This window comes from Trachemys scripta, chromosome 1 (assembly GCF_013100865.1).
Source record: "Trachemys scripta elegans isolate TJP31775 chromosome 1, CAS_Tse_1.0, whole genome shotgun sequence".
NCBI lineage: Eukaryota > Metazoa > Chordata > Testudines > Emydidae > Trachemys > Trachemys scripta.
In genome coordinates, this window is record NC_048298.1 from 335,998,055 (window position 1) to 336,012,147 (window position 14,093).

Below are 14,093 nucleotides of genomic sequence, written 5' to 3' on the forward strand. Positions count from 1 at the left end.
TACCCTAGCAACACCGGCGGGTCGGCTGTGGAGCCCCCTAGAGTGGCGCCTTCATGGCGCTGAATATATACCCCAGCCGACCCGGCGCCCCCTCAGTTCCTTCTTGCCGGCTACTCCGACAGTGGGGACGGGGGGCGGGTTTGGAATGGATATGAGCAACACATCTCGAAGAACAACAGTTACAACGGTGAGTAACCGTCTTTTCTTCTTCGAGTGCTTGCTCATATCCATTCCATTAGGTGACTCCCAAGCCCAACTTAGGTGGTGGGGTCGGAGTGAGACATTGCTGTGTGCAAAACCGCTGATCCGAAGGCAGCATCGTCCCTGGACTGCTGCACTAGTGCATAGTGAGCTGTAAACGTGTGGACTGATGACCAAACCGCCGCTCTACAAATGTCCTGTATCGGAACATGTGCCAGGAAAGCAGTCGAGGAGGCTTGGGCCCTCGTGGAGTGAGCGGTGAGGTGCGGTGCTGAGACACCTGCCAGGTCATAGCAAGTCCGGATGCAAGACGTAATCCAGGAGGATAGGCGTTGTGAGGAGACCGGTGAGCCTTTCATTCGGTCGGCCACTGCAACGAAGAGTTGCGTCGTCTTTCTAAAGTGCTTCGTGCGGTCAATATAGAAGGCCAGGGCCCTTCTTACGTCCAGGGAATGCAAACGTTGATCCTGGCGAGTGGCATGTGGTTTGGGATAAAAGACCGGGAGAAATATGTCCTGGTTGATATGAAATGGAGAAACCACCTTAGGGAGAAAGGCAGGATGTGGACGAAGCTGCACTTTATCCTTATGGAAAACTGTATAAGGGGGCTCGGATGTAAGTGCCCTGAGTTCAGAAACTCGCCTTGCTGAGGTGATGGCTACGAGGAAGGCTGTCTTCCAGGACAGGTACAAAAGTGAACAGGTGGCTAGTGGTTCGAATGGAGGACCTGTGAGTTTGGAGAGGACCAGATTAAGGTCCCACGTCGGGACGGGCTGACGCTGTTGTGGGTACGTCCGGTCTAAGCCCTTGAGGAATCTAACGACCATCGGGTTAGAGAATACCGAGGACGCGAGTTCCCCGGGGTGAAAGGCTGATATAGCAGCCAGGTGAACTCTGATTGAAGATATCGCCAACCCTTGCTGTTTTAGGGAGAGGAGATATTCCAAAATGAGAGGAATGGGTGCCTGCAACGGGGACGTGGCTCGTTGTTCGCACCAACAGGAGAACCGCTTCCACTTGGCCAGGTACGTGGTGCGTGTTGAGGGCTTCCTACTGCTCAGCAGAATCTGTTGGACAGAGTGCGAGCACTGCTGCTCTGCCTGGGTGAACCATGGAGCAGCCACGCTGTGAGGTGGAGTGATTGCAGGTCGGGGTGACGCAGCCGACCGTGGTCCTGAGATATGAGATCCGGACATAATGGAAGCGGGATCGGTGTCTGAACCGAGAGCTCCAACAGTGTGGTGTACCAATGTTGTCTCGGCCACGCTGGAGCGATCAGAATTACCTGTGCCTGGTCTCTGCGCAATTTGAGCAGTACCTTGTGGACCAGAGGAAACGGAGGGAAGGCATAAAACAGGTGGTCTTTCCAGGGAAGGAGAAACGCATCCGAGAGGGAGCCCGGAGCTCGACCTTGTAGGGAGCAGAACACGTGGCACTTCCTGTTGTCTCGAGATGCAAACAGGTCTATCTGGGGAAACCCCCACTTCTGGAAGATGGAATGTATGATGTCCGGACGGATAGACCACTCGTGCGTCTGGAAGGACCTGCTGAGTCGGTCCGCTAGAGTGTTCTGGACTCCAGGGAGGAACGATGCCGTGAGATAGATTGAGTGGGCGATGCAGAAGTCCCACAGGCGAATGGCCTCTTGGCATAGAATTGACGAACGTGCTCCTCCTTGCTTGTTGATGTAAAACATGGCCGTGGTGTTGTCGATGAGAACTAACACACAGCGGCCACGTAGGAGATTGAGGAATGCCTGGCACGCCAGGCGCACCGCCATCAGTTCCCGAACATTGATGTGCAGGGCTAACTGGGATGCAGTCCACAGGCCTTGGGTATGGTGTTCGTTGAGATGGGCGCCCCAGCCCAGAGATGACGCGTCTGTGACCAGGTGCAGAGAGGGTTGTGGGGCGTGAAATGGCATCCCCTCGCAGACCACATTGTGATCTAGCCACCAGGTGAGGGAGGCCAGGATCGAGTTCGGGACCGTGACCACCATGTTCAGGCTGTCCCGATGTGGACGGTATATTGATGACACCCAGGTTTGAAGTGGGCGAAGCCGAAGTCTGGCATGCCTGGTTACGTGCGTGCAGGAAGCCATGTGACCCAGCAGGGTAAGGCACGACCTCACCGTGGTAGTTGGGAAGGCCTTGAGCCCTTGAATGAGGTTCGTGATGGTGCCAAAGCGGTTGTCTGGCAGGATGGCTTGTGCACGTCTGGAGTCTAGAACTGCGCCGATGAATTCTATTCTCTGGGTAGGTTCTAGAGTGGATTTGTCCTTGTTGAGTAGGATGCCCAACTCGTTGAATGTGTGCACTATTCTGTGGACGTGAGCTTGAACTTGCTCCTTGGTGCGACCGCGCACCAGCCAGTCGTCTAGGTACGGGAACACCTGTATCCCTTGCCGACGAAGGTACGCTGCCACGACAGCCATACATTTCGTGAACACTCTTGGGGCCGAGGATAGGCCGAAGGGAAGGACTGCAAATTGGTAGTGCACCGTGTTTACCACGAATCGCAGGAAGCGTCTGTGAGGTGGGTAAATTGAGATGTGAAAGTATGCGTCTTTCATGTCGAGGGCGGCGAACCAGTCTCCAGGATCGAGGGAAGGGATAATGGCCCCCAAAGAGACCATGCGGAACTTCAACTTTACTACGAATTTGTTGAGTCCGCGCAAGTCCAAGATGGGCCGTAGACCTCCTTTGGACTTGGGGATCAGGAAATAACGGGAGTAAAATCCCCTGCCCTTTAACTCTATCGGAACCTCCTCTATGGCCCCCATGGCCAGGAGCGTAGAGACCTCCTGTATAAGAAGTTGCTCGTGAGAAGGGTCCCTGAAGAGGGACGGGGGGGGTGTGGGAGGGGGGGATAGAAGAAAACTGGATAGCGTATCCCTCTTCCACCGTGCGGAGGACCCAACGGTCCGAAGTTATAAGGGACCAAGCATGGTGGAAGTGGGAGAGACGATCCCGAAAGGAGGGGGCTGAATCCTGGGGGATGACTGGTGCACCGTCCTCGACCGCACCTTCAAAAGTTTTGTCTGGGGCCTGAAGGTGGTCTAGGTGGCCCCTGGTTCTGGCCGGGTTGAGGGCCAGTCCACCGTCTCCTACCACCTCGCCCTCGCCTCCGGGCCGAGTCTTGTCTCTGACGAGGCGGGGGGGGGTAGAAGCGCTGAGGCTGCGGCCTAAATGGTCTGCGCTGAGGGCCCACAACATGCATCCCCAGGGAGCGCATGATTGTTCTCGAGTCCTTGAGGCTCTGCAGGCGAGAGTCCGTCTTGTCTGAGAACAAACCATGTCCCTCAAAGGGCAAATCTTGTAGGGTTTGCTGCAGCTCCGGAGGCAAACCTGAAACTTGAAGCCAGGAGATCCTCCGCATAGCGATACCCGAAGCCATGGTCCTCGCAGCCGAGTCTGCTATGTCCAAGGAGGCCTGCAAGGAGGTTCGAGCCACCTTCTTACCCTCCTCTACCATGGCTCCAAACTCTTCCCCGGACTCCTGGGGAATCAACTCCTTAAACTTCCCCATGGAGTTCCAGGAGTTAAAATTGTAGCGGCTCAGCAGTGCCTGTTGGTTTGCCGCTCTAAGTTGCAGCCCTCCGGCTGAATAAACCTTACGGCCAAACAAATCGAGCCGTTTGGCCTCTTTTGATTTTGGCGCTGCAGCCTGCTGGCCGTGGCGCTCTCGTGCGTTCACTGATGCCACCACCAGTGAACACGGTTGGGGGTGGGTATACAAGTACCCGTAGTCCTTCGACGGGACAAAGTATTTCCGTTCCACCCCTCTCGCTGTGGGTGGGATAGAGGCAGGAGTTTGCCATATCGTATCCGCATTGTTTTGTATCGTGCGGATCAGGGGTAACGCTACCCTCGATGGGGCATCCGCTCCGAGGATATTCACTATCGGGTCGTGCACCTCCACTACCTCCTCCGCCTGCAGGTCCATATTACGGGCCATCCTGCGCAGAAGATCCTGGTGAGCCCGAAGATCTATTGGAGGTGGGCCCGTGCACGATGTGCCCGCCACTGCCTCGTCCGGCGAAGAAGAGGAAGATGCCTCCGGTGGAACGGGATCCAAGGGCTGGTCCTGGTCTTCCTGTTCCTGGGCCGGAGCGTCACCTGCGCCTGGGTCCAGGGCGTCAGGCGGTACGGACACGGAAGCCTCCATGTCCCCTGGCGGAGGCCGAGAGATTGTGGACTCCGGGGCCCTTCTAACGGAGTGACCCGAGCGAGAGGTCGAGGGTATTGGAGCCCCTTGCTCCTGGTGGTACGCCCACGGGGTCCAAAACGACCAGTGAGATGGTCCATGAGAGTGGTCCTCTGCCATCTCCTGCCAATGGCCCAAGTTCCGTTCCTCGGCTTGCCCCTGAGGGGGGTATGCCGATCTCGACAGGTCCTCCGAGGAGCGAGACACCGATCTTGACGGCCATGGCGGTGCCGAGAGAGACGAAATGATCCCCGTGGGCTGCGGTGCCGCACGGTACCGGTCCGGAGATGATCTATCTCTGCGCGGTGCCGGCGAACGGTGCCGGGACCGCGATCGGTGCCGATGACCTCGTCGGTGCCGGGAGTCAGATCTGGACCTCGACGAGGACCTGGAGTATGCCCGGTGCCGGGAGCGGCCTCTCGACGTCGAGCGTCGGCCATAGCGGTGCCGAGAACTACGTCGCGACGTCGATCGGTGCCGACGATCATAGCGGCGCCGAGACGTAGAGCGTTGTCGCGAAGAAGATCTTGGCCGCGAGTACGACCGGTGCCGAGGCGATATTCGGTGCCGGGACTGCGAGCGGCGTGGGGACCTGCTTCGGGACCTGGATCGGTGCCGAGGTTCCAGCCCTTGTGATGGAGGGCGGATTAGTGCAGGTTTCCCTCTCGACTGGACCGGGCGAGTTAACGGTGCCGTCGGTGCCGGTGGTTGAGGCGGTGCCGGCTCCGTGAGAGCTATTAAGTCTCTCGCCGCCGTGAAGGTCTCTGGAGTCGACGGGAGGCATTGTATCACCGCCGGCCTCGGTGGAGACGCTATCTGCACCGGACTCGACGGCCTCGGTGCCGGAGTCGACGGTGCTGGAGGCACCTGTTTCCGGTGCTCCACCGGCGGACGCGGCTCTACCCCCGGCACTGGGGGAGCCGGCGTCTTCGGCGCGGATGTCCCCGTCTTATGGGCTTTTTTATGCCCCGGGGATAATGACCGGCGTCGAGGCACTTGCTGCGCTTGCGGTGCCGACGAGGTCCGGTGCCGGGGCGGCTTGTCCGACACCACTCGCGTGGTCGTCGTGGCCGGTGCCGCCGGAGCACTGCGCACCGAGGCGCTGGGTGCCGGGGCCTGACTTGTAGATGGAGCGTCTGGACTAAGTGCCGCTTCCATCAAGAGTTGCCGGAGCCGAAAGTCCCGCTCCTTCTTGGTCCTGGGTCTGAAGGCCTTACAGATCTTGCACTTATCTGTTTGATGGGACTCTCCCAGGCACTTCAGACAGGAGTCGTGCGGGTCGCTCGTGGGCATAGGTTTAGCGCAGGAGGCGCACTGCTTGAAGCCGGGAGCTTTGGGCATGAGCCCGAGCCCACGGCCGGGGGAGAAAGGGGGAAGACGACCCCCTTAGTCCCCTGGACTATTATAACAACTAAAACAACTTGAAACTACTAACTATTTAACTACAACTTTAGAACTATAACTATAACTATAACTACAACTATGAACAAGAACAAAGCTAGGGAGAGTGGAGGACAGCTATGCCGCGCTCCACAGTTCCAACGACCGTCAGGGGCGGTAAGAAGGAACTGAGGGGGCGCCGGGTCGGCTGGGGTATATATTCAGCGCCATGAAGGCGCCACTCTAGGGGGCTCCACAGCCGACCCGCCGGTGTTGCTAGGGTAGAAAATCTTCCGACGATCGTGCACGCGGCGCGCGCACACCTAATGGAATGGATATGAGCAAGCACTCGAAGAAGAACTTCAACTTTACTATGAATTTGTTGAGTCCGCGTAAGTCTAAAATGGGACGTAGACCCCCTTTTGCTTTGGGGATCAGGAAGTAGCGGGAGTAAAATCCCCTGCCCCTTAACTCTGAGGGAACCTCCTCTATGGACCCCATAGAGAGGAGCCCAAAAACCTCCTGTGTAAGGAGATGCTCGTGAGAAGGGTCCCTGAAGAGGGACGGGGAGTGGGAGTGGGAGGGGGGGAAAGAAGAAAACTGAAGAGCGTATCCCCTCTCCACAGTGCGAAGGACCCAGCGGTCCAAGGTTATAAGGGACCAAGCATGGTGGAAACGGGAGAGGCGATCCCGAAAGGAGGGAGATGGATCCTGGGTAGTGGCTGGGGTGCTGTCCTCGAGCGCACCTTCAAAAGTTTTGTCTAGGACCTGAAGGTGGCCTAGGCGGGCCCTGGTTCTGACCGATTGAGGGCCGGTCGACCTTAGTCTACCACCTCGTCCCCGCCTTCTGGCAACGTCTTGTCTCGGACGAGGCAGGGGAGGGTAGAACCTTTGCGGCTGGGGCCTAAAGGGTCTGCGCTCGGACCCTGGGACATACATCCCCAGGGAGCCCATGATGGTTCTCGAATCCTTGAGGCTCTGCAATCGAGAGTCTGTCTTGTCTGAGAATAACCCTTGGCCCTCGAACGGTAGGTCCTGCAGGGTCTGCTGCAGTTCTGGCGGTAAGCCCGAAACCTGGAGCCAGGAGACGCGTCGCATGGCTATGCCAGATGCTAGTGTCCTGGCGGCCGAGTCCGCTATGTCCAGGGAGGCTTGTAAGGAGGTCCTAGCCACCTTCTTACCTTCCACCACTAAGGCCCCGAACTCCTCCCTCGAGTCCTGGGGAACCAACTCTTTGAATTTACCCATGGAGTTCCATGAGTTGTAGCTGTAGCGGCTCAAGAGCGCCTTCTGGTTCGCGGCTCTGAGCTGCAGATCCCCCGCCGAGTACACCTTACGCTCGAACAAATCGAAGCGTTTAGCGTCCTTCGATTTGGGCGCTGCCGCCTGCTGGCCATGACGCTCTCTTGCGTTCACCGAGGATAGGACTAGTGAACACGGTGGAGGGTGCGTGTATAAGTATTCATGGTTCTTGGAGGGGACGAAGTACTTTCTCTCAACCCCTCTGGCAGTGGGTGGAATGGAGGAGTTTGCCATATGGTAGTGGCATTAGCCTGAATCATACGAATCAGTGGTAATGCCACCCGGGATGGGGCATCAGCGGACAGGATGCTCACCACCAGGTCTTGCACCTCTACTATCTCCTCCGCCTGGAAGTCCTCCGGTTCTAAGGGCCCCTGAAGCGGAGGATCTCCTGTCCCGGGGTCTAGGGCCTGAGGTGGTGTAGGCACGGGAGCTTCCATGCCACCTGGGGGAGGACAGGAAATGGTGGCCTCCGGGACTCTGGGCTCGGATTGTGCCGAGCGAGAGGCCAATGGTGGAGCCCCTTGCGCCTGGTGATACGCCCACAGGGTCCAGAAAGACCAATGCATAGGGTCCTGCACGGGGTCCTCTGCCCCCTCCTGCCAGTGACCCAAGACAGCGGCGGCCTGACCCTGGGGAGGATATGCCGATCGTGAAGCCCCGTCGGACGAGCGAGACGCTGATCTCGAGGGCCAGGGCAGTGCCGAACGCGGCTGCATCGGCTCGGTGCAGTACGGTGCCAATCGGTGCCGGTCCGTAGGCGAGCGGTCCCTGTGCGGTGCCGGTGTGCGGTACCGTGATCGAGATCGGTGCCGCTGGCCATGTCGGTGCCGAGATCCGGATCTGGACCGAAATGAAGACGACCGCCTGCAGACGTGGTACCGGAAGCGGCCCCTCAAACTGGAGCGGCGCTCGTACCGGTGTCGAGAACTACGTCTAGATGCCGACCGGTACTGATGGTCCTGACGGTGCCGAGACGTCGACCGGTGCCATGAAGAGGGCCTAGGCCACGAGTACGACCGATGCCGGGGTGAAAGTCGGCACCGGGACTGCGAGCGGCGTCAGGACCTGCTCCGAGACCTGGAGCGGTGCTGCAAGTCCACGCTCGGAGACGGTGGGCGTACCAGGGCAGGCTTGCCCCTGGATTGCACGGTCCGAAGAGCGGGTGGTGCCGCGGGTTGAGACAGCGCCGGCTCTGTGAGAGCGATGAGGTCTTTCGCCGTCGCAAAGGTCTCCGGAGTAGACGGAAGACAGGGCTCCACCACGGACCGAGGCGGTGAGCCAGTCCGCACCGGACTCAACGGCCCTACCCCCGGTGCCAGAGTCAATGGTGTAGAAGATATTTGCGTCTTCTGGCGCTCTAGAGGCGGACACGGCTCTACCACCGGTACTGGGGGAGCCAGTGCTTGTAGGACAGCGGCCTCCTGCGTCTTGCGGGGTCTCTTATGTCCCGGAGACAGGGAATGGCGCTGAGGCGCTTGTGGCAGATGCGGTGCCGAGGGAGGACGGTGCCGTGAGGCCTTATCCGCGTCTGCTTGTGGTGTAGTACCGGTAGGTGCCGCCAGGGCGCTGCGCACCGAGGCGCTCGGTGCCGGAACTTGGCGCGCCGAGGGAGGATCTGGGCTAAGTGCCGCCTCCATGAGGAGCTGCTTGAGTCTAAAGTCCCGCTCTTTTTTAGTCCTGGGTCTGAAAGCCTTACAGATTTTGCACTCTGTATCATCACCTCCCTTCTAGGCGGGGAACTTTCTGGAATGGAAAGCGGTACCTGGAGAAGGATTGCTAGGGTTGTCCGGCATATTCTGCTTAGCCCTTGCCCTTTCTAACTTCAGTTTATGCTTCTGGGCCTCCCTCTGGGCCTCCATAGCCCTCTTGTGAGCAAGTTCCTCTGCCTCCACAGCTCTCTTGTGGGCAGTTTCTTCCCTGGCTTTTTTTGCCTCCATAGCTCTCTTGTGGGCAGCTTCTTCCCTGACCATCTGTCTATTATGTTTTTTTATTCTTTCCTCAGCTTCGAATTTTGCTAATTCTAGTTTTTGTTGGACATTGCGTTTTGCCATCCTAGCTCCTGCTTGCCTAGCTTACCTGAGCTAGAAAAAAAAAACTTGCTTGTGAATTCCCTTGCAGGAAGTTAACTACCCTGCCCTCAGGCAGAGAAAAAAAATCTCACAGCTTAAAAAAAAAATGCCTTTGTTAAAAGAACCTAACACCTCTGCCTCCAGGCAAAGAGAGAGAAAAAATCTCTAGCTGTTCTCAGCTAAACAAAAGCCTTTTTGGCTTTCAAGCAGCCAAAAGAAAAAAAAATTGTCCTTTTCAAATCCTACTGGGCTTTTGGATCAAAATGATCCCACCGTGCTGCCACCATGTCAGGGTTCCCTCCCCACTCTGAACTCTGGGGTACAGATGTGGGGACCCGCATGAAAGACCCCCTAAGCTTATTTTTACCAGCTTAGGTTAAAAACTTCCCCAAAGCACAAATTCCTTTCTAGCTTTAGTATCGCTGCCACCACCAAGTGATTTAACCAAACATTCAGGGAGGGCCACTTGGAGCCCTACCTTCCCCAAATATCCCCCCAAGCCTCTACACCCCCTTTCCTGGGGAGGCTTGAGAATAATATCCTCACCAATCGGTACAAGTGAACACAGACCCAAATCCTTGGATCTTAAGAACAATTAGGTTCTTAGAAGAAGAATTTTAATTAAAGAAAAGGTAAAAGAATCACCTCTGTAAAATTAGGATGGTAAGTACTTTACAGAATAACAAAAGACTCAAGAACACAGAGGATTTCCCCTCTAGACAAAAACGTAAAGTTACAAAAACAGGGATAAACCTCCTCTTAGCACAGGGAAAATTCACAAGCTAAATCAAAAGGTAATCCAACACATTTCTTTTCTGATATTAATTACTATTTCTGCCAGACTAGATGCTTAGTTTAGATATGCTTAAGGAGATATAATTTTCCTGTCCTGGTTTCTTGGCTGGCTCTGAGAGACACAGACCAAAACCTTCCCACACAGATTTGAAAGTATCTTCTCCCCTTATTGGTCCTTTTGGTCATGTGCCACCCAGATTATCTGAGCTTCTTAACCCTTTACAAGTAGAAGAATTAACCTTTTACAGGATAAAGAGAGGTTTTATGCTACCCTTAGCTGTATGTTTATGACATATGGTCTAGTTCAACTGATAGTTATTTTGGGAGATGGAGGAATCTGCATCTTGGTGACATTCACTAGATGAAATTATATGGCCTGCATTATACATGTCAGACAAAATTACCATAATTATTCCTTTTGGCCTCAAAATCTATGAATAGGACAAGGCTGTCCCCTGTGTCTGGGGATTTCTATATCCTCAGGTACTTGTACAGCCCATCTCCCTGTCATAACTAAGCATTCTTCCCCCACTGACTGAGGAAATTCTCTTTTAGGCCCTTTTACCTTGGCACATCACTTCGGTTGTAGTATGTCTCCAGCGCGATGAAGCTAGGTCCTCAGCAGGCTGTGGGCTCACAAGTTCCACCACAACACAATCTGGATCTGAGGCAGTCATGGATTCAGGAAACCTTAGCCAAAGGATCCCCAAATCTGCATTCGTTGGGGACATTCGCCCTCCCACTGCCAGGGCCTGGCTCCCAGAAACACACGTCACAGTATGGAACAACCGTCCACCTGCAGAGAGAGAACACCAGGATTCAGATTGGTACCGCTACAGGAAGACTGAGTGTTACCAGACCAAAGACTTCAATCCCCTCCACCCTTCACTGCTGAGCACTGATAGTACAGTATGAATCTCCCCCTCCCCCTCCAGGATCACCCCATTAATATTAGAGATCTCTGTGTGTGCTCCACCCTAGGGGAGAACGTACCCCAAGCGTTACCAGACTTTTCCATTCTCACGCTTCCAACACGCCAGTTGTCCTCGTGTCTGACTAAGACATGGAAATCTCTTAGGCGGTGGTGTCGTCCATCCTGCTCTCCGAAGCCTCCAGTAGTGAGGATCACATGTGGTTTGATAAGTACAGAGTGGTGGCCATACCGCCTCAGGCCAGCAATTTCACAGTCTATTGAGCACACAGATGCAGAGATGCTACCAGCAACTCTAGGAGGGTCATCAGCAGAGAAAGCTGCAATCCAAAGAGAATGAGACTGAGGCATAGGGGTTTGTTTGCAGTAGCGCCCCAGACATGACACACAAGAACAGAGATTACCCTCTAGCCAGAAAAAAGTGAGAGAGCTCAAATTCTTTCACTTATCAAAGAGAATGAGAGGTGGGCTTGATTACAGTGTGTAAGTACCTTCACGAGGGGAAAACAGCAGGTACTAAAGGGCTCCTCATTCTGGCAGAGAAAGACAGAACACGAATCAATTACTGGAAGCTGATATGAGGCAAATTCAAATAGAAATAAGACACAACATTTTTAATGGTGAGGGTCATCAGCCATCGGAACAAACTGCCAAGGGGTGGTGGATTCTGCATCTCTTGTGATCTTCAGACTCAGATTAGTCCCTTTCTGGATGTTGCTTTAGTCAAACAAAAGATTTTTGAGCTTGATACAGGAGTAACTGGTTGAAATTTTCTGGCCTGTGTTATACAGGAGGTCAGATCAGATGATCCAATGCCCCCTTCTGCCCTCTAAATTTATGAATTAGCAAAAGTTTGGGAACTGTACACAGTTCAATGCCATACTGTATGTGTCGGGAGGACACCCCATCATAGGCAAAGCAGGTTAAATTAGGTCAATTAACCTTATATGCTGCACCTGGAGCCAGGGATCAATTAAAAACTAATAGATGATGAAATTCAGCTGGGAAGGAGCAAGTTGGGCCTGTATAAAGGGATGAAACAGAGACAAGAAAGGAGCTGCAGGGGAAAAAGCTTGCAGTCACTCCCTGGCAAAAGGGGGATTTGTTTGGGGCTACAGAGTCTGGCAAGAAGTCAAAGAGGGGAAGTTTGGGCTGATAAACTGCGGGGCAGGGGGAAAATAGAGAAGGGAAGTAGGAAGGAGTCCAAGGAAATAACAGGGTCAGGGAACCAACAGATTATAGTTATTGGACACAAGCTCCCTGGGCTGGAAGTCAGAGTAATGGGTGGGCCCAGGTTCCCCTCCCAGCCACTGGGAAAAGGCAAAGGACCTGCCATTGGATCAGAAGACTGTCTGAGACAGCATGCGGACAGCTGATCCAGTGGGATCTATAGAGCAGGAAGACTATGAGCGACCTGGCTGGACACCTAAACCATGAAGAGGGAGCCTGAAGAGTCCTGGAAAGCGAGGGGGGATGCAGTGTGAGGAGGGCATCTGACCTAAGAGCCGCTAATCCCCAGCGGCAGCCAAAAGGAGGTGCCCCAACAGTGTGTGTGTGTGGGGGGGAGGCAGTCAGAGAAGATCAGGGAATATGTGCCCCTCTCCCTATCCCTTGCCATTAGCTGAGATCTGAGGGTTCCTGCTACCTGGGGGTGACTGAGGCCTGCCCCTGTGTGTGTGCATGCCATGATCTGAGATATCTGGGGGGATCCTGCCAATCCAGGAGGATCTGACTGCCCTCTATGCCCACCCTCATGAGAGCCAGGTTCTGGTGTTCTGAGCCCCACTCCCTAACGCCACCTCACGGGAACTGGAATGTGGGGTACTTTGTCCTTTGTAGAGGATACAAACATTTTGCAGACAAAACAAAATTACTCAGGATAGTTAAGTTCAAAGCAGACTGAAGCGTTACAAAAGGATCTCACAAAACTGAGTGACTGGGCAAGAGAGTGGCAGATGAAATTCAATGTTGATGTTGACGTCACTAGGCCTCACCCTAGGTAACTCGGGAGGGTGGAAGGCCACTAAGTGTCAATGAAGCCTTCCTGCACTAGGCCTAAGTGAACCAAACTCTATCCTTCCACGTTTAAACTCTAATCAACCTCAAAAGCCAGGTGCAATTGGAATATGTAAGCAACCAGTTATCTGTGTGCAACCTCCTGCTCAAGCGGTAATAATGAGGCCTGCATGTTTCTGGCTGAAGGGAAAAAGGACAAGATAACGGTTTAAAGAAGTTCCTAACAAGCTAGGCTTATAGCTGCCAAGAATGACTTAACTGCTTAAATGTAATCGTTATTTGCTTAGTAACTATTACCAGGGACGGGAGGGTTAGAGGGAGGAAGGGGGGGGGAGAAAGGGAGGGCTAGAGGGGAAAGGGGGGGGTGAGGCTTAACTGCAAAATGTATAAAAGAAGAAAAACTGTTCCTGTTAGTGTGCTTGATCTGAGACGTGCCTGTCTCCTAGCACCGCTTTGGGATCCCAAATAAACTTTGTTTGCTTCTCCCCCTGGTGTGTTTATTGGCGCGAAGCACACCAGGCAACAAACCCTGCTGTTGCTTTGCCTCGGGCACTCTGTGCTGGCAACAGTCTTGGCACCCAACATGGGGCTCGAGGCTGAAATTTAGCCTTGCCCGGACCCCTCTCGGAGGTCAACAGATTGCGGCGACGTTCGACGCCCAGCGTGCACCGGTGACTTTACCGGGGGCCTCGGCGGAGACATGGTTTGGTCGACCTCGGAGGGCACAACGGTACAACGCGCTCGAGTAGTGGAGAAGCAGCTGCGGACGACGGTGGGGAACCGGTCCTGTGGATAGGGCGACGGTGCAGACCCGGACCCTTGGATAAGGTAGGAACAGTCCAGTAGGGACTTTATCTGTCATGACCTGGGGACGCCCAGTGTCTCCCTACGGGGCAGGGACAGAGTACTGCAGGCAGGGCAAGGTGTACACCCTTGGAATGCATTCTGGTGAATTGGAAAGTGTTTGGCACAAATCCAATAACTAAAAGTAAACTGAAAAGATTCTGTACAGTAGACTGGCCTCAATATCAGCTAGAGGACCAGGAAAGGTGGCCACCGGAAGGATCATTTAATTATAATACAATCCTTCAATTACTTCTGTTTTGTCAGCAAACGGGTAAATGGAATGAACATATGTATGTACAGTTGTTTATGTTGCTAAGAGATAGGTTAGATATTTTGCAAAAGTG

General features: G+C 54.4%; 1 protein-coding gene across 1 annotated transcript in view; it reads right to left on the minus strand.

The window, feature by feature from the left end:
* LCMT2 (leucine carboxyl methyltransferase 2) overlaps positions 1-14,093 on the minus strand; it is a 91,028-nt gene that overhangs the window by 32,900 nt on the left and 44,035 nt on the right. The window contains exons 9-10 of the mRNA XM_034759204.1: positions 10,950-11,207; positions 10,522-10,752 (exon numbers count right to left, since the gene is read on the minus strand). Coding sequence (XP_034615095.1) covers positions 10,522-10,752; positions 10,950-11,207 — 489 coding nt within the window. The remainder of the gene's footprint in view (positions 1-10,521; positions 10,753-10,949; positions 11,208-14,093) is intronic.